We start from the raw sequence: 26977 nt of genomic DNA on the forward strand, positions 1-26977 counted from the left end.
GAGAAAAGGTTTTGAAATGAACCCATTTACTGACGTTTGTATGCGTAAGACTACACTATGAATATGTGTATACTATGCTGGAAAGCTCTGAAAAGACCTGTATATGAGTGCGTTTGCGCAACGGTGCAGACGCTTGGTGCGATTGTGCGTTTGTCATTGCTCAGGCAGTTATATAGGCATAGGCAATAAAACTTTGACTTTTTAATTTTTGCGCTGATGAATGGTTTGTTGCGGTTTGTTCTTCCATGAAAACTGATCACACGAAATAAGATGTCAACCTATGCCATACATGAATTGAAATACAAATTTAAATATTTTGAAGATGTAATAAGATGAAAAATAGAAAAAATGGTAAATATCGAAAAATATATACAGTAGAAATTAGGGAGGAAAGTAATTATAATAATAATTGTTTGTTAGATAAATCGATAAAAATGTGGAAAACTTGTAAACATTTTAGGAAAACATGTTAACTTTATTCGCAAAAAAAAGTTTGCACCAAAATACGATAAGTAAACGCTCAAACACATAAAATCCAAAAACAAATATTCCTTTGTTTATCATTGATACATATATATAGTTCTTTAAGCAAATGCACGCATAAGTTCATACAAATATATCCATACGCATGTTTATGGATGTAGTCTCACACATCCGTCAATAAATGTTCTCATTTCAGTTCTCTTACTCTCTCTTACGATCCTTCAGATCATTTCATATCATATTGATTGTCTCGGAGTAGCGCTTAATAATCTTGATGCGTAAATGTCGGTAGCGAAATGCACCATCTTATCTATATGCTGTTCTTGTCCGGCAATAACATTATAACTTATTTTAATCTTTTGAATATTGATTCTTGGCAAACAAATGAATAAAAAGCCAATATTTTCGAAGGATATGCTTGTCCGCACGCATGGCATTGAGACAACTGAGTTATGAGTTGAAAATGTAACTGTAGAAAGCATATCAGCATAGCTTAAAGTGCAAGATTTGCAATCTCTTAATACTTATTACCTAATATCGTTTTATCGTATATCGTAGTTGGGTAAAGTTTTAACATTAAGTCATTTCTCATAAAGGAAATCTTTAAAACGATTGCTACTCATTACATTTGCGGAGATTTTTCTATACACACGAAAATTGATCGTGGATGAGCGGAACTTATGCAAAATTGTGGGAAATGTTATCATCTAAAATATCGTCTAAAATAATAATGAAGAAAAAATCATATTGGAGACACTGCACTGTAATGCATATATACATATATATATATACATACATACATACATACATACATACATACATACATACATACATACATATTTATATGTATGCATACATATATATACGTATATATACGTATATATATATATATATATATATATATACATATATGTATATGTTCTTTTTATTTCTCTTTCTTTTTATAGTTTACAATAAATACAGAGTATTAAATATAATTATTTAGTATATTGCCTTAGGAGTATATCGTGTTCATATTTTATCTGCATTTATGTCTGCTTCTAAAAGGATTCAATAACACGCATACCATTGTATACGCATTATTTTTGTATGCGAATTTCATTAAATAATGGTGTACAAAATTGTATAAATAACTTAAAATATAAGTGCATGTAAATAAAATTTGACTAGATTAACAAATTGTGTGTAAATATTTGTAATGTGGGTGTATGTTTTTCATATATTTACGTGTGATTGGGTGCGCGTGCGCACTCGCACTCGCTCGTGTATATGTGTGTATTTGTGTGTGTGTGTGTGTGTGTGTGTGTGTGTGTGTGTGTGTGTATGTGTAGGTGGAAATTCGGTACATATGTATGTAAAGGCTAAATTTATTGAGTTTTCTAGTACATAAAAAAGAATTAAATAAATAAATAAGAAATGCACATGGACGGCACGATTGATAACAAAGAAAAAAGAAAGCAAAACAATAAAGGAAAAAGAAAAACAAAAACAAAAAAAAAAGAAAAAAAAAAGAAACTTAATTTATTGTAGAACAACGATGCGTACATTGTAAATACATGTACACCGATTGGGAAATAATAACATTGTTTTTTTTTTTGTTTTGTTTCTTTGTTTTTTGTTTTTTTTTTTTTTTTTTTTTAATGGAATGACATATTACAAATTACAAATATTTATATAAGTATTAATTTATAAGCAATAACATGACGGACATACGTATATTTGGTTTTTTCATACAATTGGTATTAAAATAAAGCTGCAAAGCACTAATCTACTCTAGATGTGTATATGGATGCGTATATTTAAATTGCTTAAATGCTTGCCTTAAACTGAGACACAATTAGGTTTATACTTTTTTTTCTTTAGCGCAATTTAATAACATTTTTTTTTTTTTTTGTCGATTTTTATAACAATTTCGCGTTTATATATTATTTTTATATGGCTCCTCTTATTATAATCCTATGACTTTGAAATATATGTACTTCATTGCTATAATTTTGCAGCGATTTACCTTCTACGGTAGGTATTTTATATAAAAGCTCATTATGGTGCGAATAATCGCCGAAATGGGCGATACGTTTAGAAATTTGGACTAGCATCGGTATTTATCATTTTATATTGCTGGTGAATTGTAGATAGTATTTCGCGAATTTTAGCAATGATCTCCTGAACTCAAGCATTCGATTCCTATACAATGAAATACGATCATCAATAAAATAAATATCACAAATTCGCAAAAAAACAAAGTACATATATATATATATATATATATATATATATCTTATATATATATCTTTTTATTATTTATAAATGAATATATATACATATATATCTTTTTATTAAATTTACCTTTAAATTATCAAAATAGTGCATAATTTGTTCATAGTCCATATCGAGATCATCCAAACTTAAACTTTCTTCTTGATTAATACCACCGTCCAAAGTCGATGAGAACATTGGATTACCCACTATGGTGGCTCGTTTTGCTCTACAACGTTTAGGGTACGATTGTCGACTATCCCGTTTCACAAAGCAATTAGAATCTTGTTTTGTTATAATCACATCTTCGTCAAGCGACGTTAACTTGTCTTTGTCCGTATCTCTACTTTTCTCTGAAATAAAATAAAATTGAAATCAATTCGCATAAACCATTATATGTGTATTCGTTCATTTTAATGCGAGAATCTTCTAACGATGTACTTTTAAAATGTCGAGAAAATAAATTCGATTAAACAAAAGAATTCATTAAATTAAATAAATTTAAGCTTTTTAACACTCAGTCCGTCATAGTCCATCTCATGCTTTTATTTAAGGCCTTGAAATATAGATAGCTGGACTGAGAAATTAAGAACTCTATGTCTTCAAAAATAACGACTTTATCCAACATATTAAGATAAAGGAGAACTTTTCTATCACGACTACAATCAAAGGTATACTCTCTTTATGGCAGGATTTAAAGTATTTACGACATTATTTCATCATTTATAACATTATTCGTTGTTAGCTATTATTTTTATAAATTCCGTTCCATGACTTATCATCGCGTATAATGTGTGTGATAGGTAAGAAGAGCATTATAAGACTAATGAATGCAGTGAATCGGATAGCAATTACTCACCTAATATTTCTAACATTCCCATATAGGATCTTGCAAAAGAAGATCGAGAAGTGTCCCAGGCAAACTGTTTCTGGAAGGATATCCTTGCCAAGCCGTTTTCGGCGCACGCTAACAAATTCAATTGTTTTTAATTGAATAAACACATTTTTATGTTTATAAAATATACATCGCGTGTATCGTTATCGGCGCACTTTCAATATATATCACTAAATCGTATAAAATAGTTTTCAGATTCTAATATTTTAATTTTTTTTTTCAAAATTGATTTTGACGTACGAATACTATCTACTGAAAACAGCATAAGTGCATAGGACACATCTTAGAAATAAAAAGTTATTAATAAATATTTCACTTAACGAACTTATTTTTCATCATCCACAGTAATCAATGATTTTTAGCACTAACACTACTTTTTCTTAGCAGGAAAGTGCTAACGCGATCACTATATTGTTTGCCCCTCGAGGAGATGTCATAAATTGAAATGTAAAACTTAACAAGTAAGAAAGAAAGAATCTTGCACAGCCGCCACCATTAAAGTCTTGGACGCCCCACGGTTTTTTATATGTAATTATAAAACAGTAAAATTCATCTCATTCCCTGTATTTTGCTAATATTTATTGTTAAGAAAATTTAGTTTACCGCGTCGTGGTGTCTACCATATTTATTGTAGAATTAACGCGTTTTTGGGCGGGCAGTAAATCATCATTTGAGGAATGTACAAAATGGTCTCGTTTATCTTATCATTTCATTAAAAAACGCGAAATCTTGAAAAAGTGCAAAAAAAAGAAAATTCAATTATTTGTAACTTTGTATGGGTATGGCCGATTTTTGCACGTAAAGGGTGCAGCGTTTCGTAAACTTGGAAAATATCAGCCTTGCAACTTTAATGCAATCCAAGTAACGAGCAAAAATCCAAAAATCCATTTCTGTTTAAAAAAACCGAATTGCGCTAAGTTTACGCTCCACTGGGCGCCTCTACTCTGACCAAGTTGGCCCATTTTCAATGCAAAAAGTTCCAATGTTTCTACTAACTTTGAAGTTGCTGTCTTCATTTTTGCAACAAATATCGCATAGACGTACACAATTTCACGCTAGTCAAGAATATATATATATATATATATATACTTGATAGGGTCTCTGAAGCATCTCTTTAAGCATTTCAAACGTTATGACAAAATGAGTAAATCCCCCATCCTGCAGTGGTGGGTATTAAAATAATATACATGTTGGTGAAAAGTGTTACTCATATCGTTCTGTCGTCTTTTAAAACCCTTTCAAATGAATGCACATTTTCAATATTAGATCGACTGACTAACTTGCTGATAGGCATATCATTGATTCTGTTGAAAAATAGGTGAAAAACACCACAACTAACTATTAACAGTAAATATTGGTCTCAATATTGGTACATTTATGTACGTCATTTTCCAATAAAAACATGGCTAAAACTATCCTAATAGACAAGTAACTAGTTCTTACGAACAGCTAGAAAGTCAGGTGACATCGGCCAAGTTATGTTTAGGGTAATATTTAAATATTAAAATTAAATATTAAAAATCTCAAGTACGGGTTCGAGGTGACGGCTACCACTAATTCGCCATACGGCGAGCATAACTTTTCTCCTTGTTATCTTTGTAAGATTGTAAACATAGTCTTATCCGCCACTAGTGTTCTTGGACGAGCAAAATCTTTAGAATATTCTGTTTTTTTATTTGTTACTTAAAGTGAGGCTATTACACCACGTAAACAATGATTCAAAATATGTCTATTCCGCCACCCAATCCTGGAGACCTTATATATGTTATGTGTTATTATTGTATCCTAGTCATAGTAGATTTCTAACATGAATCCTTCTATTTAAACAACTTGTTATGGATTTTTCTATCGATCTGCCGTCACTTAATTTATAAATAATATTCGTTAACCTATGACCTCCGCATATATATGAAACTATTGTTTATCTCTTGAAAGCTTTAAGGCGAACTTTCAACAGAAAGTTTTCGATTTTTCACATTTAACTGAGAAGAATCTGTTACTATATCGTGGCGGATACAATGTTCTATATATGCTTGGGATGTAGTGTGCCATGAGCTACTTCAAAAGGAGAAGACTATTTGCAGTGGCGCAAAATTTTTAAGGCTAAAATATGCGAGAAGGCTTTTGCAGCATGATGACGATCGTATGATGGTCTCATATAGCAAAACTCTTAACTAGGAAACGCGCACATCACCGAAATGGAACGTACTGTCACCACAGCTGTATTCACATTCGTATAACATTCCTTCCCTTCCTTATTTAACACCTCCTCACAAATCAAAGGCTCATTTTCTGGCTGTTCCAAAGTCTTTTTGATACAATGCCGAGTGAATTATTAGCCAAATTAAAAAAATTAGTTAAAATAGGAATTTGGTTATGCGACCTTTCGAGTGGTTAGCAATTTGGCTTAAGATCGGTGTATTGAACATGAAGCATAACAATTATAGAGGAGAAATGAGAGGAGTTTTTCCATCTTACCAATATTTGCGCACTGGTTTGTTACATCTGGATTATTATTTTGCTTGGGAGTTAATGTATCAAATTGGAAAACATTTTTCTTGTGATGTGGACATTCTACCAATTTTTCGGCATTGTGCTTCTCCGTATTGTTGGTCATTATTTTGCCACTTGGATTGACAGGAATGCAAATTTCTTGAGGCGAGAATATTTGCTCGGGGGATGATTGCTGCACTTGTCCTTTATTTTTGGTGAGAATCTCTTTCGTTACCGAGCCGGATGGCAGCATAAGATCTCCTTTACTTCTATAAGGCTTATTAATTTGCTGGGAAACAAAAAAAATGTATAAAATGATTATGTTTTTGTAAATTTATGATACCTAAGGAGAGAAGAAGAAGTTTTATTCAAGTTATATAAGTTTACTCCCACCACTTCGGTTCATCATATTCAATTAATGGATCAAATCGTGAAACTGCTTTCAATTAATAGAATGAAATTTCTATGAATGTTTGAACAACTAGATCATCATCTATGTGTTTGTTTATGTGCGGCGCTGCGATCAAAAAATGCTAATGACAAATCTTTCATTTCATATTTGATATAGGGCTAGACTTATTAACGAGACTGCTTTTAATTTTAGGCTTTTCGAAAGTCCTAGTTGTTCTTTGAATATCGTTGTGGACATATATCTGTACCCGTATATAGGCTAGGTTTTTGCGATCATTTTTACCTATTTCAATGTTAAGAAAACAAGTGTTTAAAAATTCAGAGTCTCATGCTGATGCATATCTTAGCCAGATATGCTTAAATTGATTTAGAAAATGATTCCGAATCGATTAAAATCGTCTATAAAAGTTAAGTCTATCACTTAGATATTGGTAATATAACACAAGTTAGAATAATAAATTCCAGATGCATTCTCAGTTCGAGACAAAATTTTTATTTTCAAATTATTAACTGAAAAAATATCTAAACTCGATTACAGGAATTACAAAATGCTTTTGCGAGAAGTGGATAAGCGTAAAATTTATTATAATACAGTATATTCTTCTGAAGCAGCATGATATTTAAATTCATTTTGAGTTATACTTACGTTGCAAATGTAGCTTGAACCGCATAGACGTGTGTCTATATTACGATGTGGTGGTATAGGTGGCCGGTATTCATTCGAATTATTTTCCATATTTTGGCAATGATTTGGAAATCTGCAATTGAAAAGAAAACAGTAATTTGAGAAGAGCATATTGATTATATAAAAAAAAAAAAATAAATAAATAAATAAAAAAAAAAAATAAAAAAAATAAATAAAAAAAAAATAAAAAAAATAAATAAATAAATAAATAAGAAATGAAAAAGAAAATTATTTTTCATAAGTTATATTCACGTTGGCGCGAATTTCCAATTATTATAAAAAAAAGTTGTTGTTAATTGTTTTTTTCTTCGTTCAGAGTAATCTGCTCTGAGAAGATTAATAAGCAACGTGGATATAGCATAAAAGTCAAGGACCATTGAAAATGGCCCATAAGGGACTAAGCGCACCGACCGCAGCACTACTCTCTCTTACACAATTAATCGAACTAATTGACCGCATCTCTGGCAGGATTTTTGTTCTGAACTCCTCACAAAACTTATTAAAAGAAAAAAAAAAGTAATAATAAATGAAAAACTTGAATACTTACATTTTTGCTGTTTTTTGTGCATCGTGATTATATAAATTGGCATTGAATTCACAACTGTTGACGTGGAACGAAGTGGTCGCTTCGTTATTTGAATTTACGTCGCTCGAGTAATTGATAATGGGATTACTAGTTATCCTTATCTTTGAATCTGTGTGTGTAGTTTTTATAAATTTAACTTTTGCTTGCAGAAAGTTACAATTTTGCACACTTACCCCTAGGATTAATAAAACTCTGCCCCGACGATGATTCATTTATGATAGATGTCCTATCCATTGTTGAACGACCCAGCCAAACCCAGTCATGAGCATTAGTAGTAGTTTCTTTTATAAAACGTGGTTCTTGAAGAAAATCATTACCATTCAAAGATCCTTTAACGATTTTACCCCGATCTAGTCCGCTATCGACATTGGCAGGCTTAAATTTTGATGCGTAAACCACGCAAGAGATAATGAATACTACTATTGCGAAACAAAAAGCCGTCAAAAGAACGTACATCCCTACTTCCATTGAAGTCATATTTCCTTGATGTGTCGCTTTTCCGTAACGCACTTTTCCAGCGGAATGAATAACTCCGCGATGCTGTCTAGCTTGTACCGTAGGCTCATGATGATGCGTGGAATCTCTCAACGGTATTCCTACTTCAAATATAGATTAGTTTATGAATATATGAAATATTAATTCTGCTATTGTGCATCCTAACGGTTTCAAACAAGTGAGTGAAGCTGCAGCAATATATTTTTAACTTCAAATGAATTTCAATTAAGTCAGTATTTGTACGGGTATGAGTGACAGATATATTCAAAATTGCTCTTCTTTAAGCAAGAGAGATGATCGAATCATGCAAATAACTTATGCAATATTTTATAGTCAGAGGCAGTGTATTAAAAACTTATTCAATACGTTCTTCATTCTAATTTTTGTTATTAGTGCTTGTTAGTAAAGGAATTGCTGCAACTTTGAATCAAAATCAAATATTTCACGATTAGCATGACATTTTTAGACAGCATTGTAGAGAAAAAAACGAATATGAATATGAAATATATATATATATATATATATATATATATATATATTGAAATCGCTGTAACGAAGATGTAAATTTCATAATGCATTCACGGTCGATCTGTACCAATATCTTTATACGTATAGCATGTATATCGAACTGAGGACGTTAAGAATACACATTCAATATTTCGAAGGCTTTGCACAACTAACCTATTATATCAGCTAGATCTCCAGTATTCCGAAATTTTAGTTTGTCTTTTCCCACAATTCCATCATTTTGGACAATTTCATGCTTATTTACAATATCATTGCCATTATTAAAGTCCACTTCGACGGATGCTAAAGCACTCGCTAACGGGGATGCAATTGCTTTACTCTGTTTGGTAGCGTTTGTATTTCGACGTGTTCGACAATTTTCTGCTAACAAAAGGGTGACTCGCAAAAGGTTACCATTGCCTTCCCCAACTGCGATTACTCGCGGATGATGTGATGCCAACATAGGTGCGAATGCAACTACTTCTGTATCTAAACTTTCAACTAAAAGAAAGTAATCTTCTACAGATATGTCTCTGTACAGAGAAGATATTTTTGCTTAGTTTTTAATTTTTATCATAAATATATTTAAAAAATTACCGTAGAGGTGTTCTAGAGCCATCCGAAAATTCTAAATCTATATCAAGAAGGCCTTCCTGGTATTGCGCTGTTAATTTGTGAGTAACCGCCGTCTCGGCAATATAACCATTTTCAATTGTATTGTCGGCTGTAATTGTCAGTTGCAATCCAGAGACAACTCGGACTATCAGCTTCACTAAACTAACTTTGTCACTTCCAACACGTATTTCCTTGGCACCAATGACTCGCCCAGTAATAGGAGATAAAACCTAAATAATGCCCAAATATTTTCGCACATTTTCCATAAATGAGAGACAAATGCTTATTACCTGAACATCTGTACGTCCCATTGATTTTCCTTGTAATATTCTTCCCTTTAAGCTCGCAATTTTAGGATCCGCTACTCGTAGCAACGGTTGAACTAGATCAGTTACTCGTAGTCCAGTTCGTCGCGATATGAAATAGCTAATGCGACCGGAATTCTATAAAAAATTTCAAAAATAAAGTACATAAAATTTATGTAAATATAAACGAGCAACGAGACATCCAAGTAGTAGTTCTTGCACTCACGAGTAGATCAAAAGACACGTCTACAGTACAACATTTGTGTTTGAAAGCGAAGAAATTGATTTTTTGCAATCAGAATTTGTAGTAAACGACTTTAAGTTAAACGAGGCAGACACAAAGGAGTTTCGGCAACAGACGAATATAGTTATCGTCCTTGCTTGTCGTAATTGTGAATGCATTACTTGGTTGGATACGACTTTTTTGAACAAAAATTTTATATGCTGACCTTTCTCAAGATAAATCGGTCGAATTTTAGATCAAAGGGACTTGACGTATACGATTCAGAATTTGGAATTCATTAATAACATATTCTCTAAAGGATTTCTCCTTGTTATAATCGCCGTTCCGTTTACGACTATGTCATTCGTTCGATACACGCAGATGTGTAATACGCTACGTACTACCTTTATTAAATTAAGTTATTATTATATCTAAACGGTTGGTTAGTTTACAAGCTTTACTTTGCCACTATTTACATAATATTATCGCAATGAAGAGAATTTTGGGAACAGTAGTCTTTTAATTTTAATTAATTAACAACAAGAGATTATATTTTTTACCTGATCAATAGCAACAAATCTTGCGTATATTTCTACAGGACTTTGTTGATATCTTGCGCGACATGCCATTTTATCCATACCGACGTTATTGTGATAACCGGAATTATATGGTCCAATTACAAATGAACGTTTTTTTCGGCGTCGTAACTTTTTATGACTAAAATTATTGCAAAGAGTTACGAAATTAAACAAATTATTTTCTCTATGTACATTTGCTTACATGTACTGGTTTTCTTCGCCAACCTTCCAACCCTTTATTTGTGAGAGTCGAAAATCGCTAATATAAACTTCTAGTGGGAATTCTGGCATCCAAACGACAAACTTAGCTAAACCAATGTACGTACCATATTTAACTATAATTGATGCATTCGATGACCCACGTATTTCAGAACCATCAACATATACGGAGCTACATGATGAGGATACCTAAAAACGATTTTAAAGATAAATCTTTGTATCGAATATATATCATTCAATTAAAATTCAACCTTTATAACGCTTTCATCTTCAGCATGACATGAACTTTGAAGAGTGACGTCAGCAACCTTTCCTCCTTGCGAAACAATAAATACTTTCATTGCTTGGGCAACCTGACGGCCAGTTAATACAGCTGTATTCATTAATTCCCAATTCTATAAATAAGAAAAACGCACTTTCAACTACTAATCGTCAAAATATGGGTTAACAGCAGAACAGAGCTTCTCATATTGAACACTCTGTCACTCTGTCAGTCTCAACCAATGCTCAAAATTATTATCAATGGCTTTCAACTGCGTTACTGGATTATGGATCTAATTTTAACTTAACTGGTCCAATCCATTTTCAAAAAAAAGGAAAAAAAAAAAACTTCAAAATATGTGAGAAATCCAAATAATGTTCAAGATTTTACTTCAATCAATCATTATTTGTATACTTCTAATTTAATCATTTGAACAGCGAATAGTTTTTTAACGAATTAGTTCAGTAGTGTACAGCGACAGATCATTTATATAATTTAGTATTTTGTGCATACCTTCGCCATGGGCAAGACGGCTTGTATATCATCCTTATTGATTTCCAGCTTTGCAATAACTCTCTTTTTACTATCATCTAATCCAACATTTTCCAAAGGGATGTCCTTCGCTTTTGATGCATCGTACATATATGTAACAGACCATACAATTTTTCCACCTTCAAGTAATTCCTTTGCGTCATCAGCTATTTCAAATAACCATGAAAATACTTCTTCCACTCTGAAAAAAAAAATTATATTCATGGCCATGAATTTTTTTTATTTCATCCACCCACACACACATACACACACACACACAAACGCACATATATAGAAATAAAAAAAAAATAAATAAATAAAGTTAGGCAAGTTTTTATGTTCATTTTAAATTCAATCTAATTATGTATTTTGAAACATTTTTGAATTGATTATAACCATAGGGTAGATGGTGTTCCTTGTCTTAGATTATCGAAGCTTATAAACTCAAAAAACTTATTATTACAATTTTATTATGTATATACGCCACACGACTCATGGTACAAGATATAAGCTTGCGCGTTTGTATGTAACATCCATAAGAAACTAAGATAGTCTGTTTATCCGTTCGATATATGCCTACGTTTATCCTAAAAATGGCAGTTTTTGAGATATTGTGATGAATCATGTCTTCAGTCCCAAGGACAAATTCTATTGAGATGGATTCATTCGGACTATACAATGCCTGATTATGAAAAATTGTTATATGAAATTCGCAAAATTCCTTAGAAAAAATCGCTGAGCAGTAGCGTCTTGGCATTGCAAATTGCCGGCTCCGGCTCGGATACGATATTTTTTTGAACTCCCCTCCATATAACCGTTGCCGCGTAGGCTGAATCTTCATATGGTAAAAAGGTAATTTTCGTAATCTTAGTTAGAAATTGACTTTAGCGAATTTCGACTATGCAGGCCTATTTTATGGATCCCTCACCCTATACATTTCGCAGGCATCTCGCAAAAACTAAGTTACCATTACCTAAACTTATCGCGACATTTTTAAATCGTTAATCAATTTTCTTGGCAAAATTCTTTTCACCAGTCCCTAGTTGCATGACGCAGTTAACACATTGGGTGTACTTGATTTTCATTTCTTTAGAATTTGGCTTCAAATTATTAAATATTGGTATTCTCGCAACAATATTTTAAATTAGAAGTTGAGTCATGTTTCAAAAATCCTATTTTCATATCGTATACCCCTGGCCGTTACAGTATACATATACATATATATATGTATATTTGCGTGCTATATATTCATGGGTTTTGTGGAACCAAACTTAAGGTACGCTGGCTTGTTTTGGCCATGGTTTAATATATGTCAACAAAATTGGACTAAAAAAAAAATAATAGTATTTTGACATATCAAATGAATGAGGAAAGTTTGGACACAATGAGATTGAATGATCCTACCTTCTAACGACTTGAAATAAACCTTTGATCTATTTTTTGGGAGCCCATTTCTATATAAGAATTCTCTTGGAAAATAATGATCTAAAAATATATGCTGTTCAGTCGGAACGAACTGCAACAACATTTTACCTTGCTTCAATTTCATTTACAAAATTAAAAGTTGTTTTTTTTTTTTTTTTTTTTTATCATTACAAAATTGTTTAAATATACATACTTTTTATCGTTCGTTTTAATGTGTGATGAATTTTGATTTTCCGCGATCCGCTCTTGTTCTTTTCTCAAAGCTGTTACCCGTACGATTGTATGTTTTGTATTTTCTTTTTCAATTGATATGTTCCACAAATCGGTTAATGCCATCGCGCTGAGCACTCTGATACCGGATTTAACGCGGGCTTTTATTGAAAATGATGCTATTGATCTTTCAGAAGATTGTTGTATATAAACTGGCACATGAAATTTTGACATTGGATACAATGGTTGTTGTGGTAAAAGTATCGTCAAAGAATCATCGGGCCGTAGCTCTTTGAATGCTACCTTAGGTGCGACAAGTGGTATTTGGGCAAAATTTGTTAAAGGTTGAATTTGAACCTTGGGCTCACACTGCTCTGGATTACGCAAAGGGGGCTCGAAAACACTATACGACACTTGAACATGACGTTGGGGAACTTTAATTGGTATGGAGCCCGGTATATCCTTTATATATGGCAGCGGGACAGAATGAAACCATGAGAATGGTATAACTACCTAAATGATGAGAAATGCATTTTTTTATTTTTTATTTTTACAGTTATTCCGTACTACGTTACGTACTTCAGCAACACACACACCGTCTTCACCTTCAGGCATGCAACGACCTTTTAAAGGAGTGTGATTTCCATAAGATACATGTAACAGAACGCAGATCTTCTGACGTTGTAAGTGGCCACTCGTATCTGCACCAGCATGAAACAGGACCCGTAAAACCGGAAAATCCGGTGATACTTTAGTACTAACTAAATGTGCAGATATATCTAAATGAATATTGGACTGCTGCAACTCCAGAAGTGCAGCTGTTGTATTCTGAAAATGTATTAAAATATATTGTTATTTGCTGGATATGATCGCCGCCTTTCGCTTTCCTCAACTAATATAATCGTAACCAGAGCTCTTCGAATCAACATTTATACGTAGGTGAACATATATATATATATATATTGTATCTAACTTCCTGTCATAAGGGTAGTACAAGTATCATAAAGTATATATATATATACCATGTGTGACATGCCCACCACATAGCACCATCAAGTGTCCAAAGCGTATTATTGCATTAAGTCCAAGCGAATTAAACGATATCTGCAAAACACTGCCAACAAGAACGAACCAGAACGGACTTGAATTGAAATATAATCGTAATATGGGACAAACTATGGATAAATAATTTTTCAAAATAAAACCATTGGAGCCCACATTGCAAAAGTCGTTCCTTATAAGCGGCAGTCAACACGAACTTTGGCCAAAGTCTGGCTATATGTACTGGCTACAAGTACTTTTTGGCATTTCCAAAAGCATGATTCTGATGGAAGATTCATTGCTTTACAACAATGGTAAACAATAATCTTTATGTGCAGAGGCAAACTGTGGTGTCACTATTAGTGCAATAGTTGGATGTGTGTGTTTTTATTAAAATCCAATTTTAATCCATTTATCCAAACTATGAATTCGTACGAACGATGATGGAATATAATTCTAAATTATGTTAAAAAAAAAAAAGAAGAAGAATATTTCTTCTTCCCCTTAAAAAGGGAAATATTAACGATCCAGTAACGCGGCAATCAATATATGTTAACATATTTTGTCTTTCATTCAGTAAACTTTTGTTTATCTATCATTTTGCTATGAAAATTCCTCACCTCACCTATTTACATTTTAACCAATGAATGCACTAAACACATACCTACGGGTCAGCGCTTTGATTAAATATGTGCAACCTGTGTGTTAGGCTTCTCAGTGATGCGGATGGGGACAAGCAAGTTAGCTTTAATGCGACATAATGTAAGCAAAAGATTTGTTAGGAGCAAATGTGAATAAAATTTGGAATACATTGCGAGTGCATGTAGGCAGAGTTTTAATTCTTTAAAGTCATACATAGTCAGTTATGACATTTTGCATCAATTTTGCAAAATTTGAAATCTATTATCAAACCCATAGGATTATACTATGGATCTATATTAAGATTATTCTCACACAATCGACTTTATGCGCCGTATGATAGGCACAATCAAAGCGCCATTCTTATAACGAATAACGAAAGCCGCTTTGGGTTGTACTTGTGGAGTAACTGAGTTTCGATAAACGAGATAAAAATTTTAAAATTGTAAAATTTTAGATTAATATAAATTAGAACATTTCTTTGAAAAGAGTGCGCTTGAAATAAATTGACTTTAAAGATTTCTTTAAATTCTATGCCGTCAACAACATTTGTTTATGTTTATGTGTGTCGAATTTCCTTTACCTCTCAATATCAAAAAGACCAGAGATGAGCATTAACTATTGATTTTTGCACATCCTCTTTAATAGTCATCCGTAACATGGTATCAGTGTTTGATATTTTAATTCACATATATATATATATATATATATATATATAAAGACTTTTGAAATATTCATAAATATTTTTCGTTTCGCTCTTTTGCTATGTTTTCATTATTAATTATTATTATTATTATTTTTCTTCTATTATATACTTACATTCATATAATCAGTTTGATTTTCTATGGCATCGGGCACGATATATCTAGCTGGTACGGTCTGTTTAGTAGAGAATGGACCATAACTGGCTCTGATTGACACTGGTTGTGTTGTTTGAACCACAGTGAAGCGATCGATTGATAAAATAGAGTCATAAGCTGTACGCGAACGTAATGTAGGAACCGGAGAAGAATGAATATTCGATATCTCGGGCGTGACTGGTGGTTGACGCGTATGTTTCAAAAAGAATCCACTATCCGTTGATTCGAAATGGACTTCGACGCAATTACAAAAATCTATGTATATAAATTAACGGATAAAGAATTAATTTTTAATTAAATATCAATTAATACCAAATAATAATTCAGTGATACGATATTAAATTTTCCTTTTACCGTCAGTATGTCAAAAATTTCGATTGTTTATGAATGATATATATATATATATATATATATACATAATTAATTAAATATGGCCAACGAGCACTGCTGTAATCTGTTAAGTCTACAAAAGACTAATGCCAAATATATTCGAGCGAACGATTAATCTTGCGACAAGAAAAATCATACATATACGCCTTCGAGGGAATTTTTATTATCCATCGACGAAAACGAAACACATTAGATTTTTAGTTAAAATTCCTTCTATTTTACGTATTATGTCTAAGATTGTTTAAGTTACGTTCATATTATTAGATTTGTAAAATTGAAAGCACTTATTTAGAATAATTAGACTTGGGACTTAGGAGTAGGATTGGCATCAACACACTTGATCGTTATCTTTACTTCAAAGTCACTCTCTCTTGGCTTGGCTTGGCTTGAGCAATTTACTTTGCTTATAAATGCTTCAAAAATTAATATTCACTTTATTCTGCCCGATATTTGAGGACGCGTGCAGGACACTGAGCACTGGCTTTTTCTTAATTTTTCTCATAATCAATGTCTCATAATCTGTTTCAGTACGAATCCATTCGTGGGTAGCCACAAAAGAATCAATTGTCATTTCGATGCACAATGTGTCTTATGTCAGAAAGTTAGAAAAAGTGGTAAGTAACGATGGACAATACTTTTGTTTTACTTTTCCTGTTCCCCTATACCCATCACCGAGACGTACATTCATCCCTTTCAAAACGTTTGCAACGCCCAGAAGTAAGCTTCAAAGACCACGCAAACTACATACACGTGTGGATAGAAAAATAGGCACAAAATTTATTTTTCAGTTCAATGCTCTAGAAATTGTAGGAGGTAGCGTATGTTTTTACATGTGTTCAAACTATTCAAAATTAATTCCTGGAATCCCATCTTAGCTAATTGTTCCATAAATAGATTGAGGACTTTTATGTTGCTTTAGTATGTCTTTCAGGTAAGAGTGAAAAGAGAGAGAAAGAAATGCAATATGAAATAATGTTTATAATAATTATGTATAGGTCGAGCATATCATTGTAGCCAAGCAGGGGGCTGCAGAGATCATCAGCTTCAAGATAGTGGAAAAACGTACAATCATTTATTACCGCATCTTACAAAGATAACAGTTAGTGTGTTGTATATTCGCTTTTGTCAGAGGTGTGCGCTACCATAGAGTGGGATTATGGTTATGTATTGGTGAATAGCAATTTTACTTGGCTAAGTTGAGTTTGAAGACACATTTTGTTGCTGCAATTCGGATCAGTAGAACCGGGGACGCAGCCAACCGCTTTAGCTGATGGTCCATGAACCGCCCAAAAGGCGTTCACAGTTATCCCTTACAGCGTTTATTATTTTTGTTTATACATTACATACATATTATGCGAATTTTATCGTATAAAGATAACCAGCTAGAGTGCTGTAGATTCGCTTTTGTTAGAAGTGACTCTCTATCACTAGGTCGGTCACATTACTTTGTCACGAATGCTTTAAGTAACAATAAAAAAAGTACTGTAGCGAAATATTTGGAAAGTATAATACAATGTTCCAGTAACGTGCTGCGATAATTAATCCTGCATCCACGCCTACTCGAGTCGATTTAAGCATGCCCGTCTGATTATCTGTTCGGCTGTGTAAGGCCGCCGCAAAATTGAAATAAATTTGGCAGAAACATTGCAAGTTCTTGCACGCAGATTGGTATTAAAAATGGGCTAAAACGATCAAAGGACACGTTTACAATACCACGTAAACTGGGAACATTTCCGTTCTCCGTGACAAAAATTGACCACAGTGAACACTTTCGCTTTCCGCGCTCTCTTGGTCGTTGCTTGTAAACTACAATAGATCGATAGCACGATATAAATTTCCATAAAATTGTTCTACAAAAGTAGAATAACGGCGATGAGTATAAAAAGTTCACACGGTCACAACCGAATGTAATTTTCTTACTTGCCTAACTTGTTAAGATTGCCGTCAACATCTGTCTATTGCATGGAAAAAAACGTCAAACCATAAAAATATTCAAAATAAACATCAGTCAAATTTATTTTAGCTTTTCAGTCTTTACCTTCGTATTGCTGGAAGCCACTGCGATTTTAAAGGCAGTCTTGTACTTTTGCAATTTAGCCTTCAAATTAGAAGAAATTCATTTTTTATATTCGCATATATCTGCGTTTGTACTTTTATATATATAAAACATTCAAAAAAAAAAAAAAAAATATATATATATATATATATATATATATATATACATATATATTTATATATATTTTCGCATAGGTCCGAAAGTGCTTATTGATTGATAGGGAGAATATGGGAGACAAAGACGTATTTTTCATATTAGCCATTGAATGCATATTTCTTTATTTTACTTTTTAGGTGATTCTTACAAACATGTTTGTAGCGCCCGGAGTTTTGTGTTCAATTTGTATGGAATGCTTCAATAAGGATGACTGTGTAGACAGTACAAGTTGCGGGCATATATACCATAGTATATGCATTCAGAATTGGCTCATTAGGTGAATATGGGCAAAGTTCGAATTGTATAATCAATCAGCTACTTGCTAATTCTTATATGCCAATTATAGATCGAAGCAATGCCCGAAATGCGGTGTGAAATGCCGAGGCACTTGCAAATTGTTCCTTGATTTCGATAATAGTGGAGATGAGGTGCGATGAGCGAATTGCAAACTAAAATAAAAGATAGCAAAATTAATTTTATGCGTTTGCAGGCACCGGAAGTCAATGAAATCAATAAACAGCTTAAGGAAGAACATCGGTACTTATCTCTGCAAGTCAACGCAAGGAATAAGGAAATTTCGTTGCTTCAAGAAAAAATAAAAAGGATGGAAGCCCAAACTCCAAAACAGAAATGGACACGGAAGCGAAACTCACGCACTTCCTTCTAAAAAGCCAGCGAAGTTAAAGAAACCAAACAAACAAGACATACTTGACCACTTGATGTAAATGCAATAATGATGAAAATTATAAACGGAAGCTAAGCTGAAGCTGAAGATATGTATAAAAATCAATTATTATAACTGAGAGCTGCTATGGGGTATTGGGATGTTGTGGTATGTTGGAAACTAGAGGATCTAATTTGTATTTGAAGTGCTTATTGAAGGGAAGGGAAGAATAATTATCGTTTTTAATAATGTTGCAAAAAAGTGAAATTCAATATTGAACTAAACATTAATGGTTGCTTTTTGATTAAGGAAATCAGTTCTTTGAATAGGGAGGGCCACAGCCTTTGTCAAAAATATGATCTTTGAAAGCGAGAAAGATGAAGGAGAGCTATGTAGCATGTTTGGGTATTTTTTTCGTGCATAGTGCATGCGAGACAAAAGTTATTAGACGCTGTCCGGAATTATGTGAAGGTGGGCCCCGTCACAAGTACATCCAGTTAGAAGGCGATTTTGGATTTTGATTTTCCAACAGCTAAATAATTTTTTCGAAACTCAGCGTTAAATAATAGGTAGGCAATAATGGTTCACGCAGCACGTTTGTAATAATTTGAAGTCACTGATAATCCACCCTTGACATTGGCCAGCACTTTGAATAAAATGCCTTGTACCACGTTTATACCAATCACCGTAGGATGAGGTCGACATTCATCTTGTCAAAAGTTTTGCAATATCCAGAAAGAAACTCGACGAAAATCCATAAAGTACATATATATACATTCTTGATCAGGATCAAATTATAAACCAATTTAAGCATATCCGTCTATCTGTCTGCTTGTAAGCATTCTCCTGGTTGCAAAATCGAAGCTATCGCCTGCAAATTTGGCAAAAACATTGAAAGTTCTTGCACCCAAGTTGGTATTGAAAATGAAACGAATTGATCAAAGCACATACCCCAAAGGAAAGCGTAAACTGGACACATCTGTTACTTCAAGTAAAAATTTGTCTTTTTAAACTTATTACTTGTAAATTGTGAAAGATAAAATGCTGAAATATTCTATATATATACTTATGGACGACTATTGATGTAAAGAAAAATCAGCCCCGCCCACACAATGCTATAAGTGATTACATTTTTATTTTCTTCATTTTTCTTACGTTTTATGCTTATTGTTACTTATCGTGTATACTACTACTTGTACTTATATCTATTATATAAGGTAAGCAAGATAGAATATGAATATTATTCTGTACATTCCTCACATGAAGATATTAAAAATGTGTTAAATCTAAAATGGGTATAATGGAGCCCTGCAGTATACCCAATGTCAACATGTCCGGCGGAATGATTTTGTCCCCGAAATCCTGTTGATATTAGCACCAAATAAAAGGACTTGAAGAGTAGATATAGGTGGGTTCACGGTGATAGATATAAAAGACGCGGTCGCAAACGAGTGTGAGAAGAAGGAAATTACTAAAAAATGAAAAAAGAGCAATAGCCGAATATTATATACCTATAACATATATATATATATATATATATATATGTAACATTAGTTGATGGACAAATTAAATGCAATCATTGGGGCCAATAAAAATTAACTTCCCCCTTTAAACTAAAGCCGAAGAAAATCCGAGTGGGCATTGTTATGATTAAGTGAGCGCTTAGAAATCGATTTAATTAATTTAGAATTCGTTTATAGGAACCTGAAACGTAACTTTATCGGATTTTTGGGTATACAAGTTAAGTTCCAACAATCTGGATTATACAATAAGTTACGTTAAGTTTTAAGGTCATATTCCCAAGCTCGACTTTGAGGAATAAAAAATTTAACCTGTAAATGAATATGGACTCTTACAAAAACAGCTCTGCGGTCCGCTTTATATCCCTGAACCTAACATGGAAATCAATATTGCTTCCAAATTAAAAATATTTCAAATTTTACATGTAATGTTACATGCATGCAAGTTAAAGTGTGTTAAAGACATAATTGTTTTATATCAATGACATATATTGAAGTGACCAAATGTTAGATTTTTTGCGACAACATTTTCGATGCACTATTAATGAATGATGGCAAATTTCATTGACCGCACACACAAATAACTATAGTGTCTTCATTAAATAATATATACATATATATATATATGTACATATATACATATATATATACATATGCATATATATACATATGCCCTTATGAGCATGTTAGTATACATATGTGTTCTCATACTTACATAGAAAATTCAATAATACAATTTGCAAGCAACATTTGACGCCGACTCTCATCCTGTTTGTAATTTTCATAATAGTTTTATGACACAAAATTATATCCAAACTTTTATATGTACATAATTCCTAATTGAAATTGAAATGCATGTACCTATATAGACATATATATACTATGGATTTTTGCTTTTACACTTTTTGAATTAAATTTTTGCACGAACTCATCCTTTATTGATTCCTTTAATGTAGTATAGACATCTCAAATTCCTACATACGAACGTAAAGATCTCACGCATATAAATCTGAATTCATTATATTTATTGGTACGACTACTTAATCCAACATCTTAATTCTTTGAGGACAAACCGTCTTGACTTAAAGAATTATCAATAAAATATTTATATTTTCTATTTCACACAAATACATTTTTTATGCACCAACACCCGACACGATATCGAACTTAAAAAAAAATTTAGCCAACTTTACTATACAATTGCTGAATCCAAGAAAACCGTAGTTGCCATCATTTCTCATTATATAAACCAATTACTTTAGATCCTAACCATTCTATATGCTCCCTTACCATATCTGTAAACAATGCCATTTCGTATTATGAATTTCAAAAACTTTCAATTTAAATTGCAAACATCACAATTGAGTATAGAAACAGTAATTTGTGAATTTGATAAAATAATCATTTTTGAAATTAAAAAATCGCAATTTTTTCCTCACAAATTTCAAGTTATGCCATATTTGTCATATTTAGAAATAGTATCAAAATTAAACTTTTGACAAATTAAAAAACACTTTAAAATACATTCAATTCAATCAGAAAATTAATTTAATAGTTAAGTTTTAGAAAAAGGTATTAATTTAATTATAATATTTCAACTATTAAAGTACGTTATGTTATTAATAAGGACAGGGATATAAATTAAACTTTATCCATACCGGAAAATGATTTATTTTGATAGAAAGGCAGTTCAACTTATTACTAAACCTCGCCGGCTTTGCAATAAATAAGGACGATTTGTTTCAGTTTTTATTTTATTTTTTAATCATTCTTATATATTTTGAATTTCTTTAAATATGTGTAAAATACCTTAAACGCTAAGCACAACGACTGCATTTGCCTTTTCCCACTGTCACGGTGATGCAATACAATAAACAAATTCAACACATGTGTAGCTTACATTGCATTATTGCAGCAAATTCATATGATTTGAAAAACTGGCCGTTTGATTAAATTTTAATTTTATAAACGTTATTATAACTATTGCTATTATAATAAAATTAACCATTGAAATAAATTCTAAGATTAAAATTTTAAAAGCACTAGCATCTAAGGCCATCTGTTTTATTGAACATTCTATCATAGTTGAGATTTGATCTTACGAACTCTGCGCTAGTTTAGATCCTTTACCTGTTCAACCCCTCAGGCGGATAGATATAAAGGTTAATGAAGCGCAAAATTACTTTGAAAAGTGTTGTTTTTCTAATGTCAATTTAATAAGATGTATAAAAATTATAAAAATTTTAGGTGCTTACAATATTTACCATACAATTTTTTGTTTTGTTTTCATGCAAATATATCTCTTTGTTCCTTTTTTGAACATTAATTCCCACTTTTAAAAACAGAGTCAAGTTTTATGCGCGTTAACGAATGCGCAAACCAAATTTAAATCGAAATATGTCAATTTGGCAACGTAAACTGTCAAGTGCTGCCAAATCAAATATTAATAAAGGACTATAAATAAGAAGTATACTAACGTTTTCTGGGCTGCTTACGCTTAAACCAGGATTTTAATGCCTTTAATCTTGAAATTTCATTTCATATAGCAAATGGGATTTTTTGTGTGTTTTGTCTGAAAATAGAAAAAACAACGTGAACGCCATAATATGAACCGAAGAAAGCCTTTGAAAGTGAACGAACACTTAGAAACGGTTTTACATAATACCATAAAAATAAGTAACATTCTTTTAAAAATCCTTTAAAATTCCTTGAAAACCACTACTCGACAGCGATTATCAGTAAACGCAGAAAGTGTATTGATGTTTTAGACTTTATAATTTTCTACTCCAATTGAGATCAGGGCATCAGGGTTATTACGATGCGGCTCCAATATTGCCGGCTTTTTGCGAGACTTTTTGGAAATTGACAAAGAAGAAATAAAGGTATTTTATTTTAATGTACTTATTCATATTTTGTTCAAATTTTAAACTTTTTTATATTTACGACATAAAAATTTGGTTTGTGGAGGCTGGCCCAATCAGGCGTTATTGCCATTTTCGTGCTGGGACTTCAACTTTGACGACTTTTTACAAAACTTTATGTTATTTGACATATCATATGGCCTTGGGCAGAACAAACCGCACCCAAAAAAACTGTTGATCGTTTTTTTTTAAATTTTGAAATTTAAATCTGCAAAAATCTTTGAAAATCTACATATATCGGATCAATCTTCTTTATCACTAACCTTGTTTACTTTTTGGGTTGTTAACTTTCTTATTGTAATTTTTTACGAATTTGATATTTATTATTATTTATATTTTGGTATTTACCACTTGGCAGTTTTTAACCAGAAAATGAAAATATCGCCTCGTTATGTCAGCCCCCTATATAACCTTATAAGGAATGAAAACAAGCCATAACGGCGATTTATCAAATCAAAATTTTTAAGCACTTTACTTTCTCTATATTACGGCGTTGGTTAAGTTCACTTCCATCCTCTTTCTTTTAAACTGATTTTTATCCTTTTTTTGTTCCATTAGTCAATCAAAAATTTAATTTGCTCTTACATTAATTTTCCTTATCGCTGCTTTTCATGTACATCTCATTGTGCTTGTTACTTGGTACTTATTAATTCGAAAAACGGAATAACGCATCCTTGTGATAGACCTTACGCTTCCATAATTTGCTTGTTATAAATTTTACTTAAATTAATCAATTTTATAATTGGTACCTAGGAATTGTATTGGAAGACATTGAAATTATAACGGTTGTTTTTCACAGAAAGTATTGTTCCAAGCTAAATCTTTAAAAATATTGAATATATCCTAATCATTTTAAAGAATTATTGTACCTTCTATTCAAACTAAACTAGCAAGTGATGTAAGTAAAGCAATTTTTTCATGGATAATTCTTTCTTTCTTTATTATTAATATATAAACATTTTTGTCAGTGTTACCAGCGTTCCCACGAAAATTGCAATTCTTATTTAGATTAATTATATCCCTGAAATGTATGTGAATTTTTGCTATTGGCAAAAGTGAACACAATAAACATAAATAAATCATGGCTGCTGGACCAATTGCTGAACGAAATCAAGGTATTTTCAATAATGATTAACGCAGAATGATTTAAATATACTTCAATTATATTTCAGATGCGACGATTTATGTTGGCGGACTTGATGACAAAGTCTCTGAGACATTGTTATGGGAACTTTTTGTGCAGGCGGGACCAGTTGGTATGATCTCATGTAAAATATATATGTACATATATAATCATATCTTAAGAGCATAAAGCACATCCTGCCTCCACTTCATTCGGGGCTATTTTCCAAACAAACTTAGTTGTCTAGCAATCTCAACAAAATTTGAATACGTACTCACTTCATTACTCCTTATCCGTTGAACATTTGTAGTTTATGGTTTATCAATGAGAGTGCGGCTATTTTGCTATTTGTCAAAAAGTAGAATTTGTAAAATTTTTTGTCGGGCATATAAGTTAAAATTATATAAAATTATATACATGCATATATATAATATAACTTACAAAAATGTCTGGCTATAACTTCTCCAAAACGCCAAGCGATTTTGATGTTATTTAGTCTTCAGCATAGCATATTATTTATTATTATTTAGTTGAACAAATGGATAATGAGGTTATATTACGGAAATAAAACTTACTGTAAGTAAAACTTGTTGTAAATAAGTTTTATTTTTTAAGAAGTTTTTAAAATAATATACTTAAATGTTGCTGGATGTTAGAAGTTTAATATTTTTCGAATTGTTTCAAGTGGAAGGGTCACGCCGTTGTTAATAATTACAACACGCCAACAACGCTTGCATGATATGATTCCGATTTAGATAAATTTTCAATGTTTTTTAAAACAAAATATTTAAGTATTTTTAATTTTTATTTTTTTTTTAAATCAAAGAAGCGGTATATAATTTTTTATTGTATTAAACTTTAGAACATTTTTTTAAATCTAAAAAATTTGTCTACGGTGACTTTTATATTAAACTGGTTTACCTATGCAAATTCGATTTAATTTTATAGATAATTTATTAAATTAATTTTTATTTTTATACAAATATAAAATCTGTAATTCTGTTTTAGTTAACGTACACATGCCAAAAGATCGTGTAACGCAAATGCACCAAGGTTATGGGTTTGTGGAATTCTTGAGTGAAGATGATGCTGACTATGCCATAAAAATTATGAATATGATAAAATTATACGGAAAACCCATAAGAGTTAATAAAGCGTCAGCTCATCAAAAGAACTTAGATGTGGGAGCAAATATTTTTATTGGCAATTTAGATCCAGAGGTCGATGAAAAGCTTTTATACGATACTTTTTCTGCCTTCGGTGTAATATTGCAAACGCCAAAAATAATGCGTGATCCAGAAACTGGCAATTCAAAAGGATTTGCTTTCATCAATTTTGCAAGTTTCGAAGCTTCAGATGCTGCAATGGATGCAATGAATGGCCAATATCTTTGCAATCGGCCTATCTCCGTATCGTATGCATTTAAGAAAGATTCGAAAGGTGAGAGACATGGTTCAGCAGCGGAGCGGTTGTTAGCGGCCCAAAATCCCTCGTCACATGCTGATCGTCCACATCAACTTTTTGCTGATGCTCCCGTGCCTAGTATGATGCCTGTAATTCCAGGACAAATAATACCGCCACCTTTAATGGCACCGCCTCCACCACCACCACCAAATGCTGCGGCGGCCGCGTCGAATATGCTGCCACCTCCACCACCCGTTCCGCCACCACAAACAGCTTTTGTTCCGCCGCCTCCGTTACCACCATTGGCCGGAAATCAAGCACTTCCACCGCCAGTAGGTATACCTCCACCTCCAAGAATGTTGCCACCAAATGCTTGGCCAGCTGGCGCGCCTGCACCACCGCCACCTAACTGGAGACCTCCAACGGGATTTCCTACTGCTCCTTTTCCACAACGATCATTCAATGGGGAAGCTACCGTGGCTTATCAATACTGATATAATGTGTGTAAACAAATATAAGTTGTGAGGTTTCAATAATATTTTTCTTCATTACATTAAGGTTTGAATGAAATTTCTATTTTCTTTGTCTATACGTTAGTGTCATTCTGTTTCAGATTTTTTTGGGTTAGATATCATGAACGACGCACTTTTTAAGTGACCGTAGGCTCATTGGCCGTTTCCGCAAATATAAAAATTAAACGAAGTTAGAGTTTTTTCAAAAAAACTTGGTTAATTTTTATATCTACTTGAAAATGATAAGCTCTTAGGAATATACAAAATGATTGCATCAAGTCCTTAAAAAAATTTTGCGTTTACTCAGATTATAGATTCCTATGGACAATTAAATTTTATATGGCCAATTTTCATAGTTACTTTCATTATTCAAGCTAATCGAATTGATTTTTCGACATAACTAAAAACGTTATAGTAGGCCATGGTCTATCTTTAAATACTTTATAGCACACGGGAGTTAGTCAAATAACGACTATTCAAAATAAGGCATTACATGAGAAGTGGCCGAAAAG

At 32.3% G+C, this 26977-nt stretch overlaps 2 protein-coding genes across 4 annotated transcripts; one reads left to right on the forward strand and one right to left on the reverse strand.

Moving 5' to 3' along the window:
• Positions 1-1932: 1932 nt before the first annotated feature.
• Positions 1933-21657, reverse strand: LOC119637996 (transmembrane protein 132D). 2 transcript variants are annotated; one of them, XM_038034505.1, is made up of 17 exons: positions 21221-21657; positions 15679-15974; positions 13759-14007; positions 13163-13692; positions 11527-11746; positions 11003-11146; positions 10735-10940; positions 10515-10671; positions 9717-9869; positions 9409-9656; positions 8986-9344; positions 7983-8408; positions 7771-7918; positions 7185-7296; positions 6113-6416; positions 2830-3092; positions 1933-2667 (listed from the first exon to the last, which is right to left on the reverse strand). In XM_038034505.1, the coding sequence occupies exons 1-17, from the start codon at positions 21288-21290 to the stop codon at positions 2653-2655; spliced, it is 3900 nt and encodes a 1299-aa protein (XP_037890433.1). In that variant the 5' UTR covers positions 21291-21657; the 3' UTR covers positions 1933-2652. The 2 variants fall into 2 exon arrangements, with proteins under 2 accessions (XP_037890433.1, XP_037890440.1); XM_038034512.1 differs by having other exon boundaries at positions 7983-8405; positions 21221-21656.
• Positions 21658-24406: 2749 nt separating this feature from the next.
• LOC119636776 (splicing factor 3B subunit 4) lies at positions 24407-26683 on the forward strand. Of its 2 annotated transcripts, none has more exons than XM_038032381.1 (3): positions 24407-24541; positions 24599-24694; positions 25558-26683. In XM_038032381.1, the coding sequence occupies exons 1-3, from the start codon at positions 24508-24510 to the stop codon at positions 26445-26447; spliced, it is 1020 nt and encodes a 339-aa protein (XP_037888309.1). In that variant the 5' UTR covers positions 24407-24507; the 3' UTR covers positions 26448-26683. The 2 variants fall into 2 exon arrangements, with proteins under 2 accessions (XP_037888309.1, XP_037888316.1); XM_038032388.1 differs by having other exon boundaries at positions 24411-24541; positions 24599-24682; positions 25558-26681.
• The last annotated feature ends 294 nt before the right edge of the window (positions 26684-26977 follow it).

The sequence above is a fragment of the Glossina fuscipes genome, unplaced genomic scaffold (genome assembly GCF_014805625.2).
Source record: "Glossina fuscipes isolate IAEA_lab_2018 unplaced genomic scaffold, Yale_Gfus_2 0, whole genome shotgun sequence".
NCBI lineage: Eukaryota > Metazoa > Arthropoda > Insecta > Diptera > Glossinidae > Glossina > Glossina fuscipes.

Excerpts from the sequence above, each read along its gene's own strand:
- LOC119637996 (XM_038034505.1), bottom strand. The coding sequence starts at position 21,290 with ATGAAAATTACAAACAGGATGAGAGTCGGCGTCAAATGTTGCTTGCAA. Across the intron at positions 14,008-15,678 it reads ATCAAACTGATTATATGAAT|AATACAACAGCTGCACTTCT; the intron begins GTAAGTATATAA and ends ATACATTTTCAG. Across the intron at positions 10,672-10,734 it reads GGCGAAGAAAACCAGTACAT|TCATAAAAAGTTACGACGCC; the intron begins GTAAGCAAATGT and ends CAATAATTTTAG.
- LOC119636776 (XM_038032381.1), top strand. The coding sequence starts at position 24,508 with ATGGCTGCTGGACCAATTGCTGAACGAAATCAAG. Across the intron at positions 24,542-24,598 it reads AATTGCTGAACGAAATCAAG|ATGCGACGATTTATGTTGGC; the intron begins GTATTTTCAATA and ends ATTATATTTCAG. Across the intron at positions 24,695-25,557 it reads ACCAGTTGGTATGATCTCAT|TTAACGTACACATGCCAAAA; the intron begins GTAAAATATATA and ends ATTCTGTTTTAG.